Source organism: Salmo trutta, chromosome 14 (genome assembly GCF_901001165.1).
Source record: "Salmo trutta chromosome 14, fSalTru1.1, whole genome shotgun sequence".
Lineage (NCBI taxonomy): Eukaryota > Metazoa > Chordata > Actinopteri > Salmoniformes > Salmonidae > Salmo > Salmo trutta.
Window position 1 is genome coordinate 26,569,367 of NC_042970.1, and position 14,798 is coordinate 26,584,164.

The 14,798-nt window shown below is 43.1% G+C and overlaps 1 protein-coding gene across 3 annotated transcripts in view; it reads left to right on the forward strand.

Annotated features, from left to right (window-relative positions):
- LOC115207689 (membrane-associated guanylate kinase, WW and PDZ domain-containing protein 3-like) overlaps positions 1-14,798 on the forward strand; it is a 185,687-nt gene that overhangs the window by 157,467 nt on the left and 13,422 nt on the right. For all 3 annotated transcript variants that reach the window (XM_029775060.1, XM_029775058.1, XM_029775059.1), the window contains exons 7-9: positions 6,851-6,908; positions 8,379-8,485; positions 13,033-13,224. In XM_029775060.1, the coding sequence (XP_029630920.1) occupies positions 6,851-6,908; positions 8,379-8,485; positions 13,033-13,224 (357 nt within the window). The remainder of the gene's footprint in view (positions 1-6,850; positions 6,909-8,378; positions 8,486-13,032; positions 13,225-14,798) is intronic.

Here is a 14,798-nt window from a genome sequence, read left to right on the forward strand (position 1 = left end):
ATTTATAATTAAATAATATGCCCTGATTGTCATTGCTTTCGGAAGGATCGGACCAATACGCAGCGTGATCGTCGTTCCACATCTTTTATTCAGTCGTGAAACTCATGCAATAAACCATAAACTTGAAATACAAAAACAAGAAAGCCGTGACGCAGAGCAGGCATACACTACTCACAAAATAGTCACCCACAAAACACCAGTGGGAAAAACAACAACTTAAATATGGCCTCCAATTAGAGCCAACGACAACCGGTTGCCTCTAATTGGAGGTCATGCCAAACAAAAACTAACCTGGAAATACAAAACTAGAAACTAAACATAGAAATACAAAAACGGACAAACCCCCCCCTGTCACGCCCTGACCTACCATAGAAAATAACAACTTACTATGGTCAGGACGTGACACTGATAGATATTATTTTACTTGCCGGTGTAACCTACAATGTTATCCCAGTTTGATATGCTGCTTGACTGTATTCACTCCCATCAGCTAAAAATAGAACGTCATCATGTTTTGGTCACAGAGAAAAAGCACATCTTTTGCTGTTGTTTTAACCAATAGCCTGGAATAAATAGTTATTTTTTTTAAACAAAATACCTTTTGGGGGGATTCTATTAAGGCTACAATGTTGTTTGGTTTATGGTTTGAACAGTCGCTGAGATTATATTTGCTTATCAATGCAAAATAGGCTACTTTGATGTATACCTACCTATAGATCAGATCAAGGAACCAAGCGAGCTTCATAGGAATGATATGGCACGTTATGCCCTGTTCACATCTTGACATATTTCATTACGCTGTACGTCATCTTCACAGAGTCTTGCCTTGCTACTGAATAGACCAGTCCGATGTTTGTAACGCAAATTGGAGGAGAGCCTGTCTCGTCAGAGATCCCATATATTTGGGGAAATTGCAAAATATGACCTTTTCATTCAAGACAGGATACATATATTGTGTATATATAGGCATATATAGGCAATAATAAAATGTTTTGTTTAGTAACTTTATCCTCAACTTCATTCTCTAACTTTATTGCGGGTAAAGCTAGCAGCTAGAGCAGCTAGCTAGAGAGCTAAAAGCTAGGCTAGGTTTAATACCATTGTAGCTAGCGATCTCCACCTAAAAGCCATTGTGTATTATTTAACATTACTATTAAAATATACTGTATACTACTCACTTATAGGAATAGGAATTACCCACCTCATTTGGCCGTCTTTCATTCCAGTTCTCTGCTGCCAGTGACTGGAACGAATTGCAAAAATCGCTCAAGTTGGAGACTTTTATTTCCCTCACCAACTTTAAACATCAGCTATCTGAGCAGCTAACCGATCGCTGCAGCTGTACATAGCCCATCTGTACATTGCCCTTCTGTACATAGCCCTTCTGTACATTGCCCACCTTATCTACCTACCTCATCCCCTTACTGTTTTTATTTTATTTACTTTTCTGCTCTTTTTGCACACCAGTATCTCTACTTGCACATCATCATATGCTCATTTATCACTCCAGTGTTAACCTGCTAAATTGTAATTATTTGCTCATATGGCCTATTTATTGCCTACCTCCTCATGCCTTTTGCACACACTGTATATAGACTTTCGTTTTTCTACTGTATCATTGACTTGTTTATTGTGTTATTGGCTTGTTTGTTTACTCCATGTGTAACTCTGTGTTGTTGTCTGTGTCACACTGCTTTGCTTTATCTTGGCCAGGTCGCAGTTGTAAATGAGAACTTGTTCTCAACTTGGCTACCTGGTTAAATAAAGGTGAAATAAAAATGACAAAAAAAATAAAAAATGTGCCTGTGGCACGGGAGTACATTGAACACACTACAAGGAGCCGCCCCTTTTGTGACGAAAAACAACATTGCGACACTGCGCTACGCTCTGAAACTTCTGTCTCTGTAGGGTATAAATGGACCATACATACATCAAGTTCTTGCAGAACACACATGGAGCTTTACACAGAACACACATGGAGCTTTGCCCTACAGTATACTATGCATTATTTCCCACATACACATACTATACACACAGCTTAATTAATATGTACTGTATGACTACATTCCCAACTCAGTGGCCTTGTGGTTAGCGTGTCCACCCTGAGATTAACAGGAGATAGACGCCTATTCGTATGAGTTTTACGTTCCCATACAGACAGGATTGTATAACATCTTCTGACATGACGATACGTTCCTTAATAAATGCTCCCAGCTCAGGGTCATGTGGGCTGCCTACGTGTACAGTGCCTTCAGAAAGTATTCACACCCCTTGACTTTTTCAGCATTATGTTGTGGTAGATAGAAGTGGATAAAATGTATATTTTGTGTCTCTGGGCTACACACAATAACCCATACAGTCAAAGTGGAATTATGTTTTTAGAAATGCTAACAAATTAATTAATAAATGAAAAGCTGAAATGTATTGAGTCAATAAGTATTCAACCCCTTTGTGATGGCAAACCTAAATAAGTTCAGGAGTAAACATAATAAGTTGCATGGACTCATTGTGTGTGCAATAATACATTTACATTTAAGTCATTTAGCAGACGCTCTTATCCAGAGCGACTTACAAATCGGTGCATTCACCTTATGATATCCAGTGGAACAACCACTTTACAATAGTGCATCTAGATCTTTTGGGGGGGGGGTTAGAAGGATTACTTTATCCTATCCCAGGTATTCCTTAAAGAGGTGGGGTTTCAGGTGTCTCCGGAAGGTGGTGATTGACTCCGCTGTCCTGGCGTCGTGAGGGAGCTTGTTCCACCATTGGGGTGCCAGAGCAGCGAACAATTTTGACTGGGCTGAGCGGGAACTGTGCTTCCTCAGAGGTAGGGAGGCGAGCAGGCCAGAGGTGGATGAACGCAGTGCCCTTGTTTGGGTGTAGGGCCTGATCAGAGCCTGAAGGTACGGAGGTGCCGTTCCCCTCACAGCTCCGTAGGCAAGCACCATGGACTTGTAGCGGATGCGAGCTTCAACTGGAAGCCAGTGGAGAGAGCGGAGGAGCGGGGTGACGTGAGAGAACTTGGGAAGGTTGAACACCAGACGGGCTGCGGCGTTCTGGATGAGTTGTAGGGGTTTAATGGCACAGGCAGGGAGCCCAGCCAACAGCGAGTTGCAGTAATCCAGACGGGAGATGACAAGTGCCTGGACTAGGACCTGCGCCGCTTCCTGTGTGAGGCAGGGTCGTACTCTGCGAATGTTGTAGAGCATGAACCTACAGGATCGGGTCACCGCCTTGATGTTAGTGGAGAACGACAGGGTGTTGTCCAGGGTCACGCCAAGGTTCTTAGCACAAGGGAGTTGTCAACCGTGATGGTGAGATCATGGAACGGGCAGTCCTTCCCCGGGAGGAAGAGCAGCTCCGTCTTGCCGAGGTTCAGCTTGAGGTGGTGAGCCGTCATCCACACTGATATGTCTGCCAGACATGCAGAGATGTGATTCGCCACCTGGTTATCAGAAGGGGGAAAGAAGAAGATGAATTGTGTGTCGTCTGCGTAGCAATGATAGGAGAGACCATGTGAGGATATGACCGAGCCAAGTGACTTGGTGTATAGTGAGAATAGGAGAGGGCCTAGAACAGAGCCCTGGGGGACACCAGTGGTGAGAGCACGTGGTGCGGAGACAGATTCTCGCCACGCCACCTGGTAGGAGCGACCTGTCAGGTAGGACGCAATCCAAGCGTGGGCCGCGCCGGAGATGCCCAGCTTGGAGAGGGTGGAGAGGAGGATCTGATGGTTCACAGTATCAAAGGCAGCAGATAGGTCTAGAAGGATGAGAGCAGAGGAGAGAGAGTTAGCTTTAGCAATGCGGAGAGCCTCCGTGACACAGAGAAGAGCAGTCTCAGTTGAATGCCCAGTCTTGAAACCTGACTGATTAGGATCAAGAAGGTCATTCTGAGAGAGATAGCAGGAGAGCTGGCCAAGGACGGCACGTTCAAGAGTTTTGGAGAGAAAAGAAAGAAGGGATACTGGTCTGTAGTTGTTGATATCGGAGGGATCGAGTGTAGGTTTTTTCAGAAGGGGTGCAACTCTCGCTCTCTTGAAGACGGAAGGGACGTAGCCAGCGGTCAAGGATGAGTTGATGAGCGAGGTGAGGTAGGGGAGAAGGTCTCCGGAAATGGTCTGGAGAAGAGAGGAGGGGATAGGGTCAAGTGGGCAGGTTGTTGGGCGGCCGGCCGTCACGAGACGCGAGATTTCATCTGGAGAGAGAGGGGAGAAAGCGGTCAAAGCACAGGGTAGGGCAGTGTGAGCAGGACCAGCGGTGTCGTTTGGCTTAGCAAACGAGGATCGGATGCCATCAGCCTTCTTTTCAAAATGGTTGACGAAGTCATCCGCAGAGAGAGAGGAAGGGGGGGAGGGGGAGGAGGATTCAGGAGGGAGGAGAAGGTAGCAAAGAGCTTCCTAGGGTTAGAGGCAGATGCTTGGAATTTAGAGTGGTAGAAAGTGGCTTTAGCAGCAGAGACAGAAGAGGAAAATGTAGAGAGGAGGGCGTGAAAGGATGCCAGGTCCGCAGGGAGGCGAGTTTTCCTCCATTTGCGCTCGGCTGCCCGGAGCCCTGTTCCCATAATAGTGGTTAACATGATTTTTGAATGACTACCTCATCTCTGTACCCCACACAGACAAGTATCTGTAAGGTCCGTCAGTCCAGCAGTGAACTTCAAACACAGATTCAACCACAAAGTCCAGGGAGGTTTTCCAATGCCTTGCAAAGAAGGGCACATATTGGTAGATGGGTATAAATAAAAAGAAGCAGACATTGAATATCCCTTTGAGCATGGTGAAGTTATTAATTACACTTTGGATGGTGTATCAATACACCCAGTCACTACAAAGATACAGGCGTCCTTCCTAACTCAGTTGCCGGAGAGTGTAACGTCTGCTTCCAACTCACACCCTCAAACACATAGATCCCCTGAACGCAGCTCACTTTCCAGCCCACTTTCCAGCTCACACTCTCAAACACCTAAATCCCCTGAACGCAGCTCACTCTCCAGATCCCAATCACCTGAATTCTAATCACCTGTTACCACACACTATTTAGTTCAGTTCTTTGCACCCCATCACTGTAAGGTATTGTTTGTTTTGTGACATGTCTTTCAGAGGGCTGGGTTTCCTGTGTATGATAGTTTTTGCCTGCCTCACTAACGATGCCTATTCTCTGCCTGTACTTTGGCCTACTGGATTTCCTGTTATCTACCTATTGTCTGATCTCCCGGACTACATTAATAGTCTTTTCCCTGCCTGTACTGTTGCCCTTTTAGACCCCCTGTGTATGACCTTCTGCCTGCCCCTGGGCCCAGCTATCTGCTTCCTCCTGTGGTCCTTTGCAATATACACCTGCTGTGCCCTGCGCTTGAAACCAGCTCTCTGTCTTCCCTCATGTTCATTACAGAGAGGAAGGAAACAGCTCAAGGATATCATCATGAGGCCAATGGTGACTTTAAAACAGTTACAGAGTTTAATGGCTGTGGACCATTAAATAGGAGAAAACTGATGATGGATCAACAACATTGTAGTTACTCCAAAATACTAACCTAATTGACTGAGTGAAAAAAAGGAAGCCTGTACAGAATAAAAATATTCTAAAACAAGCATCGTGTTTGCAACAAGGCACTGAATAAATAATACTGCAAAAAATGTGGCAAAGCAATTAACTTTTTGTCCTGAATACAAAATGTTATGTTTTGGGCAAATCCAATACAACACATTACTGAATACCACCCTCCATATTTTCAAGCATAGTGGTGGCTGCATCATGTTATGGGTATGCTTGTAATCGTTAAGGACTGGGGAGTTTTTCAGGAAAAAACGAAACGGAATGGAGCTAAGTACAGGCAAAATCTTAGATGATACCTGGTTCAGTCTGCTTTCCAACAGAAACTGAGAGATTGATTCACTTTTCAGCAGAACAATAACCTATAACACAAGGCCAAATCTACACTGGAGTTGCTTACCAAGAAGACAGTGAATGTTCCTGAGTGGCCGAGTTAAAGTTTTGACTTAAATCTACTTGAAAATCTATGCCAATACCTGAAAATGGTTGTCTAGCAATGATCAACAACCAATTTGACAGATCTTGAAGAATTTTTTCAAGAATAATGGGCAAATGTTGCACAATCCAGGTGTGGAAAGCTCTAAATAGATTTACCCATTAAGACTCACAGCTGTAATCGCTGCCAAAGGTGCTTCTACAAAGTATTGACTCAATAGTGTGAATACTTATGTAAGTACGATATTTCTGTATTTATTATCAATAAATTTGCAAACATTTCTAAAAACATGTTTTCACTTTGTCATTATGGGGTATTGTGTGTAGATGGGTGAGAAAAAAAATATTTGATCCTTTTTGAATTCAGGCTGTAACGCAACAAAATGTGGAATAACTCAAGGGGTATGACTACTTTCTGAAGGCACGGCATATCTTGAGTTTTTTATTCAACAAGGAGTTAATCAGCTTGACTGATTAACTTGAATGCCAGGAGTACCAAGAGTGCCCACTCGTTTGCCTGTCCATTCCCAGGGTGTGTGGCTGTGACGTGGGCTAAGTGCAGGGAGAGAGTGTGGGGTATAGGGGATACACAGGGCTCTGGTCCGCTGTTTCTAATGGATTTTTAAAGGCAGGCAGAATACTAGTTGGTGTGCTGCCTCTGAAAAGCAGCTCCAAAGCTCTCTCTTGCGTGAAGAGCCAGGCTGCCTGTCTGCGAAAACTGCAAAATATTAACCAAATCATTGTGTCTGGTGTCTGCTGGGCTCTTCTCGTCACTATGCCCTGTTATCCTGCAGTGCTGTACATTTGCATGTTTTGTGTGATAGTACTTGAACACAATGCATCTCTTCCTGTATCCACAGAGCTTCCATATGGCTGGGAGGAGATAGAGGACCCACAGTATGGAACATATTATGTAGAGTAAGTCTGTTCAGTCTGCCTGTTCAGTCTGCCTGTTCAGTCTGCCTGTACATCTGAGAGATACTATACCACAAACCTGTATTCCCCAGCAATACCATAGATCAAAAACTAACCATAGGTACACTATACACTAAGTGGACAAAAAAATTAAGAACACTTGCTCTTTCCATGACATAGACTGAGCAGGTGAATCCAGGTGAAAGATATGGTCCCTTATTGATGTAACGTGTTAAATCCACTTTAATCAGTGTAGATGAAGGGAAGGAGACTTTAAGCCTTGAGACAACTGAAACATGGATTGTGTATGTGTGCCATTCAGAAGGTGAATGGGCAAGAAAAAATATTTAAGTGCCTTTGAATGGGGTATGGTAGTAGATGCAAGGCGTACTGATTTGTGTCAAGAAACTGCAACGCTGCTGGGTTTTTCATGCTCAACAGTTTCCTGTTTGTATCAAGAAAGGTCCACCATCCAAAGAACATCCAGCCAACTTGACACAACTGTGGGAAGCATTGGAGTCAACACGGGCCAGCATCCCTGTGGAACGCTTTCGACACCTTGTAGAGTCCATGCCCCGACACATTGAGGCTGTTCGGAGAGCAAAAGGGGGGGTGCAACTCAATATTAGGAAGGTGTTCTTAATGTTTTGTACACTCAGTGTATATAGATAGCAGGGATACAACATGTTACTAGACATTTTGAGAACAATACTATTCCATGATCAAGGCTTGTATTGGTTTTTCAGTGGGTGCTAAACTAAAGCTCTGTTGGTAACATGACATTTACCCAGGTGAAAACACAGCATTGATTGTGTGTGTGTGTGTGTGTGTGTGTGTGTGTGTGTGTGTGTGTGTGTGTGTGTGTGTGTGTGTGTGTGTGTGTGTGTGTTTACAGAAGATGTGTGAGTACTGGCTGCTCCAGCAGGACATCTCTGAAACCAAGCCATTATAGCAGCAGTAGGGAGAGGAGGAGGGTTGTGAGAGTTATCAAGGAGGGAGGGAGAGTAGGTGCTAGGAGAGGTAGAGGAGTCTGTTTTGATGAAAAGGAAAGGAAACTCTTTCTTTTATTCCTGGTATTGTAGAAAAGTCCCTCCTTGGTAGAGGCTGTGGGGGAGAGAGAGGAACTCAAAATGGTTGTTTTTACAAGGAGAGTCAAAGACAAATGGATGGGGACGTATTGCTGCCAGTGTTCCAGTTCAAAACTAACTCCATGTAAAACAATTTAGCTTTGTTATGTTAGAGTGACAGTTATTATCTCACTAAAGAGTATCCCTATTGTTAATGGATTGAGAATGAACATATAGTCCCTTCTATAAGACATGCTTTAACCATTCAGAATAATTCATTCAGAATGAATCACACACAGGTGGTTCACAGAATTACACACAGATGGCTCATGGTAACTTGTATGTGTCTGTGTCAGTAAATTGGTGTCTAAAATGTAAATCATTCAACGGATTGTTTCTGTTTCAGTCACATCAACCAGAGAACCCAGTTTGAGAACCCAGTCCTGGAGGCTAAGAGGAAGCTGAGCCAGGAGACTACTGTCTCTATCCAGCAGGGGGCACCACCTCCTCCAGGTAGACACTGCTCACCTAACTTTTTCTTTACCTCCATCTTTCTTCAGCTCTGGATAGCCTTCTGAAGGCTGTTATACAGACAGATTGAAAACAAACTCAACTAGGCCATGATTGTGTGTTGACCTCCTACACCTCATTAATTCTGTGTTGTGTTGAATAGGTTTGAAAAATGTAGCAGCCATCTCCTTGCTCAAGGTTGTAGGAGCGATGTCGTGTCAAGGAAGACAAGCCACTCTTCTGCCATAATATACAATATGAATTAAATATGCTTTCATTGAAGTGGATGTATAATACATTACAGTGTGGGGAGTACAGATTGACAGTCATGTTTTGCTGCTGAGGCTTACACATATGGGTTGGTTGAGAGGAGGGAGGGGAGGGGAGCGACTCTTAGAAATTGTGACAGCTGTTGGAACAGCACATCTTAAGGGCCATCTCTCAACTAGCTTACTTGCTAGCCAGGTGGGGAGGGACCGAGATAGGCATCTACCATGTGATTGCACCAGACTGTTGTCAGACGGTTGCTATGATGTACCCAAAACAACAGCAGTTGCACCTCAGGCTAGAGTTCCCCTTTACAATACTCCAAGCCCACAGATTCCTAGAACATCTAACGCAACACAGAGGCTCATCTGCAGTGTCTACCAGCCAAGGGAGCTGAGTGGAGACCATTTCATCATACCTCAGCTTGGATTGACCCAGGGGCGCAACTTTGGTTTTAGAAGTGGGGCGGACATAATTATATATATTTTTTTATCCAGTCCACATGGTCCTAAAGCACACTGTTCCCTCGTTTTGTATCACATTCCAATGATAAAACTGGGGGGTGGACAAATGCAATTTCAGAATGTGGGGGGGACATGTCCACCCCGTCCCCAGTGAAAGTTGCGCCCCTGGATTGACCTCTAACAACACTCATCTTCAACAACATGATCTTGACCTACAGATCCCCACAGTGCAATACTACACCCTCTGGACCTTACTGACCATGGTCTATGTATCAGACTAGACCCTGGCTGTTTAGGTGAGATGGTTGAGATGCCTATGAGATGCTCTTTAAGAAGTGTTTTGACAAGGCTCCCCACTCCAACCTGCCTAGAGACCCATACCACTGTAATCATACTATACACTGACAAGCCTTATACGGCTATTATTCAGTCTCCACCCTTTTTACCACGACCAGCAGCTTTATTTTAATCAAATTAACAAGACTGTCTGTGCTCTTGGTGACTGATGTCTGTGGTGAAATGTATTAAATATTCTACACATCATGGTTGTTGTGGATGATTTGGCCTCTTCTCTTCTGGCCTTCAAAGGCTGTCAACATGTTATCACAGAGAGCTGTCTTGAGTCTAATACACACGCGCACGCACACACACACACATGTTAGACATACGCAAAATTACAGTTTTTATCACTGTCACAGTTTGAAAAACGAGATCGCCATGTTGAGTTCATCAAGCAATTTGACTGTGAATATGTAAATGAGATTCTCTTGATCCATTGAACACAACAGCTGGAGTCCATCCACACTGTATTTAATTCCCCTCAGCATCTCTATGGGCCATACAGTGCCATACAGTCAGCACAGGGCTGCTTTGCTACATCATATAGGACTGTTATGTATCTCAATTCCACCTTAGCCTGGACAGAGGAAGAGACAGTCAAGCAGAGAGAAAAGATGGTATGCTTCTATTATAAAGTGCTGATAGGACAGTAAAGCCAGCGAGGGAAACGCTCAGCTGGCCCATTTAATGCAGTATACCTCTGACAGCCTGTTATTTACTGGACTGTGTGTCCACTGTCATATTTATGCTGCCAATGACCTTATGTTGTTTCAAACTTATTTTTCTGACTCACTGGCTCTATAGGGAGAAAATGAGAAAGGACCTCATGCCTAACTGAACAATTTCAGAGGTGTTATGTCACTGTTTGAATCCACAGCATGTTAATGAATCCCACAATGAACATCAGACTAATAATGTAGCTACTAAAGCTATAGTATAATATTTTGTCTGTTACTGTTTTAGTTATCATACAGGGCAGTGTTTTAGTCAAAGCAAATGTGACTATTGTGACTACATTAGTCTTAACTTCTCTAGGGTAGGGGGCAGTATTTTGACGTCCGGATGAAAGGCGTGCCCGTAATAAACTGCCTGCTACTCAGGCTCAGAAGGTAGGATATGCATATTATTAGTAGATTCGGATGGAAAACACTGAAGTTTCTAAAACTGTTTCAATGATGTCTGTGAGTATAACAGAACTCATATGGAAGGCAAAAACCTGAAACAAATCCAACCAGGAAGTGTGGAAATCTGAGGTTTGTAGTTTTTCAAGTGATTGCCTATACAGTATACAGTGACTTAGGGTTCATTTTGCACTTCCTAAGGCTTCCACTAGATGTCAACAGTCTTTAGAACGTTGTTTCATGCTTCTACTGGAAACACTTATCTCCCTCACTAGCTTTAAGCACCAGCTGTCAGAGCAGCTCACAGATCACTGCACCTGTACATAGCCCATCTATAATTTAGCCCAAACTACTACCTCTTCCCCTACTGTATTTATTTATTTTATTTATTTTGCTCCTTTGCACCATATTATTTATATTTTAACTTTGAACTTTCTTCAAACTACAAATCTACCATTCCAGTGTTTTTCTTGCTATACTTTATTTACTTTGCCACCATGGCATTGTTTTGCCTTTACCTCCCTTATCTCACATCATTTGCTCACATTGTATATAGTCTTATTTTTTTCTACTGCATCATTGATTGTATGTTGTTTTACTCCATGTGTAACTCTGTGTTGTTGTATGTTGTCGAACTGCTTTGCTTTATCTTGGCCAGGTCGCAATTGTAAATGAGAACTTGTTCTCAACTTGCCTACCTGGTTAAATAAAGGTGAAATAAAATAAATAAATAAATAAATACTGTGACTGGGGAGAGAATAAGAGCTGACTCAACAAGTGGACTGCCTGAGGCCAATGAGTTGTTTACTGCGCAGTCACACAGGCGCGCCGTTCCTTCTTTTTCCTCTGTAATGAATACGCTATTGTCCGGTTGGAATATTATCGAAGATTTATGATAAAAAAGACCCTAAGGATTGATTGTAAACATTGTTTGACATGTTTCTACGAATGGTAATGGAACTTTTTGACTTTTCGTCTAGGGTTTAGCGCTCACGCATTGTGCCTTTGGAATAGTGATCTGAACTCGCGAACAAAACGGAGGTATTTGGACATAAATATGGAGTTTATCGAACAAAACAAACATTTCTTGTGGAAGTGGGATTCCTGGGAGTGCATTCCGACGAAGATCAGCAAAGGTAAGTGAAGATTTATAATACTATTTCTGAGTTTTGTTGACTCCAGAACTTGGCGGGTAACTGTATAGCTTGCTTTGATGGCTGAGCTCTGTACTCAGAATATTGAACAATGTGCTTTCGCCGTAAAGCTATTTTGAAATCTGACACAGCGGTTGCATTAAAACCTGTTAGGGCTAGGGGGCAGTATTTACACAGCCGGATAAAAAACGTACCCGATTTAATCTGGTTACTACTCCTACCCAGTAACTAGAATATGCATATATTATGCAGTGTCACGTTACAGCAAAGATCCTCCGTCTTCAATAAACAGAGACAAGAACAACAAGATCTTGTCAGAGAGGGCACTTCCTTTAAGGAATCTTCTCAGGTTTTTGCCTGCCATATGAGTTCTGTTATACTCACAGACACCATTCAAACAGTTTTAGAAACTTTAGGGTGTTTTCTATCCAAAGCCAATAATTATATGCATATTCTAGTTACTGGGCAGGAATAGTAACCAGATTAAATCGGGTACGTTTTTTATCCGGCCGTGCAAATACTGCCCCCTATCCCCAACAGGTTAAGGAGAAGTGTATCTATAATTCTTTCAATAACTGTTGTAAATTTTATCAACATTTATGATGAGTATTTTTGTAAATTGATGTGCTCATTCATCGGTAGTTTTGGAGGCAAAACATTTTCTGAACATCATGCGCCAATGTAAAATGTTTTTTTGGGATATAAATATGAACTTTATCGAACAAAACATACATGTATTGTGTAACATTGAGTCCTGGGAGTGTCATCTGATGAAGATCGTCAAAGGTTAGTGATACATTTTAGCTGTATTTCTGTTTTTTTGTGACGCCTCTCCTTGCTTGGCAAATGGCTGTGTGGTTTTTCTTGTCTCAGCGCTGTCCTAATATAATCTAATGTTATGCTTTCGCCGTAAAGCCTTTTTGAAATCGGACAATGTGGTTGGATTAATGAGAAGCGTATCTTTAAAATGGGATATAATAGTTGTATGTTTGAGAAATTTGAATTATGAGATTTTTGTTGTTTTGAATTTGGCGCCCTGCTATTTCACTGGCTGTTGAATAGTGTGTCCCGCGGGTTGGACGCTAGCGTCCCACATACCCCAGAGAGGTTAAGGTTGTTACTTTGTTACTATGTTGATGTTTTCACACCTTATTTAGTTATGCAACTTCCTCTAACTCTCCCACTGTGACACACTTACATTGCAGGTGAGGGGGGTGCGTCAGGCTTCACCCCAGACCCATCCCAGCTGCAAGGGGAGATGTTCCACACTGCTCTGAGGAAAAGCTCCCAGGGCTTTGGCTTTACCATCATAGGGGGCGACCGCCATGACGAGTTCCTGCAGGTGAAGAACGTCCTCAGCGACAGCCCTGCTGCCCATGACAACAAGATCTCCTCCGGTGAGAAGTACACTGCTGCACTGCCCTGTGCGGAGCCACACACTTTTACCCGCTCAAAAGGCAGCTAGTGAACTTAATAAAAGCCTGGTTTGCCCCTATAGAGGGGCTGCACTTACCTTAACACTTCCCCAAGAGATACAGTGAGAGGGAGTGCAGAAATTCTGTTGAAGGGGATCATTTTAGGCAGAGAGCATTGCCGCTGGAAGTATTGCTGCTGAGGGTGCTGTAGCACCCCCTGAAATATATACATGTTTTTATTATTAATTATTATTATTATTATTATTTAAAAAATTTCCCAAAAGTAGTGCACTGGGCAAACTTTCCCCCCCACACCCCCAAACGACTTCCCGCGGCTATATCAGAGAGACAGGTTATGGTGTATTCTGTGTGTAGCCCAGTATCTTTGTTGCACACTCTGATCTTCCTTTAGCGTTGATGCTGTCTGGGGCTCTGCATCCTCAGCAGCTTTTCTTGTGTGAGCTGAGAGGGGCTGGCAGTTGCTGTTCTCTGAGCCAGCTGTCAGGGTGAGATGTAAAAGGACACAGCTCTCACCTACATGTAATAATGATTTGCCTGGCTAGAAACACTGCAAGTTGAAGTCTGTTAGAACAATGGAGAGAGGGAGCGGAGGAGAGAGGGAATAGGCAGGGAGGAAGAAGGTAAGGAGGACAGAATATGAAAGGGATGGGGAGCAAGGTTGGGCTCAATTCATAATTTTGGTAATTGACTCCCATTCAACTCATGAGTTAAAATTCAAATTGGCCACACCCCACATGATGTAGAATTTGAGTTTGAGTGGCAGGAAGTAGAATTTAATTCAGTGCAATTCAAAGAAATTCCACTCAGTCATAGAATAGGAGAATTTCATTGAATCTGACAGGTCACACTTCCAGATACCAAAGAATATATCACTTTTCTCTGGAAACAATGTTAATATACTATCTTAACCTTAGTGCTTAGAATAGCCATTTTTACTTCCACCAATCAGTTCTTCTTCTTCTTCCATGGCATTCGTACATTTTGTTTGTGCATGCCGCAACCTATTGTGCGGTAGTGTTTAGTCAATCACGTTACATTTGTGATACCAAAATATATACCACTAAATAATCATTAAAAACCCACTACCCCATTTCACTACTTTGACCCTATCTGCTCCTGCACCATGCCAGCGACCTAAGAGGACGGGACATCACCACTCAACACACCCTGTAACTCTTCTTAAGTTAAATCTTGTATACCCAAATACTACTCTGCAGCTGCCACCACAACTGTGATTTACATTCTCAGTTGATAACCATTGCTATGAATGCTAAGAATCCAACCCTACTGAAGCATATATCAGTCATTGGCCTATCCCTCTGTGCTGGCACAGATCTACTACTCACAGGGATCCTCTCCAGATCCCCTCACCCTTCATCCATCCATCTCTACTTTCTTCACTGCCTCAGCATATGACACCTTCTGCACTATTCTTACTCTGGCCACCTCAAACTGGCGCTCTTGTACCGGTCACTTCCGATTCCCAGCAACATGGGCACACCTACAGTTGACACACATAATTGTATTCATCGAAT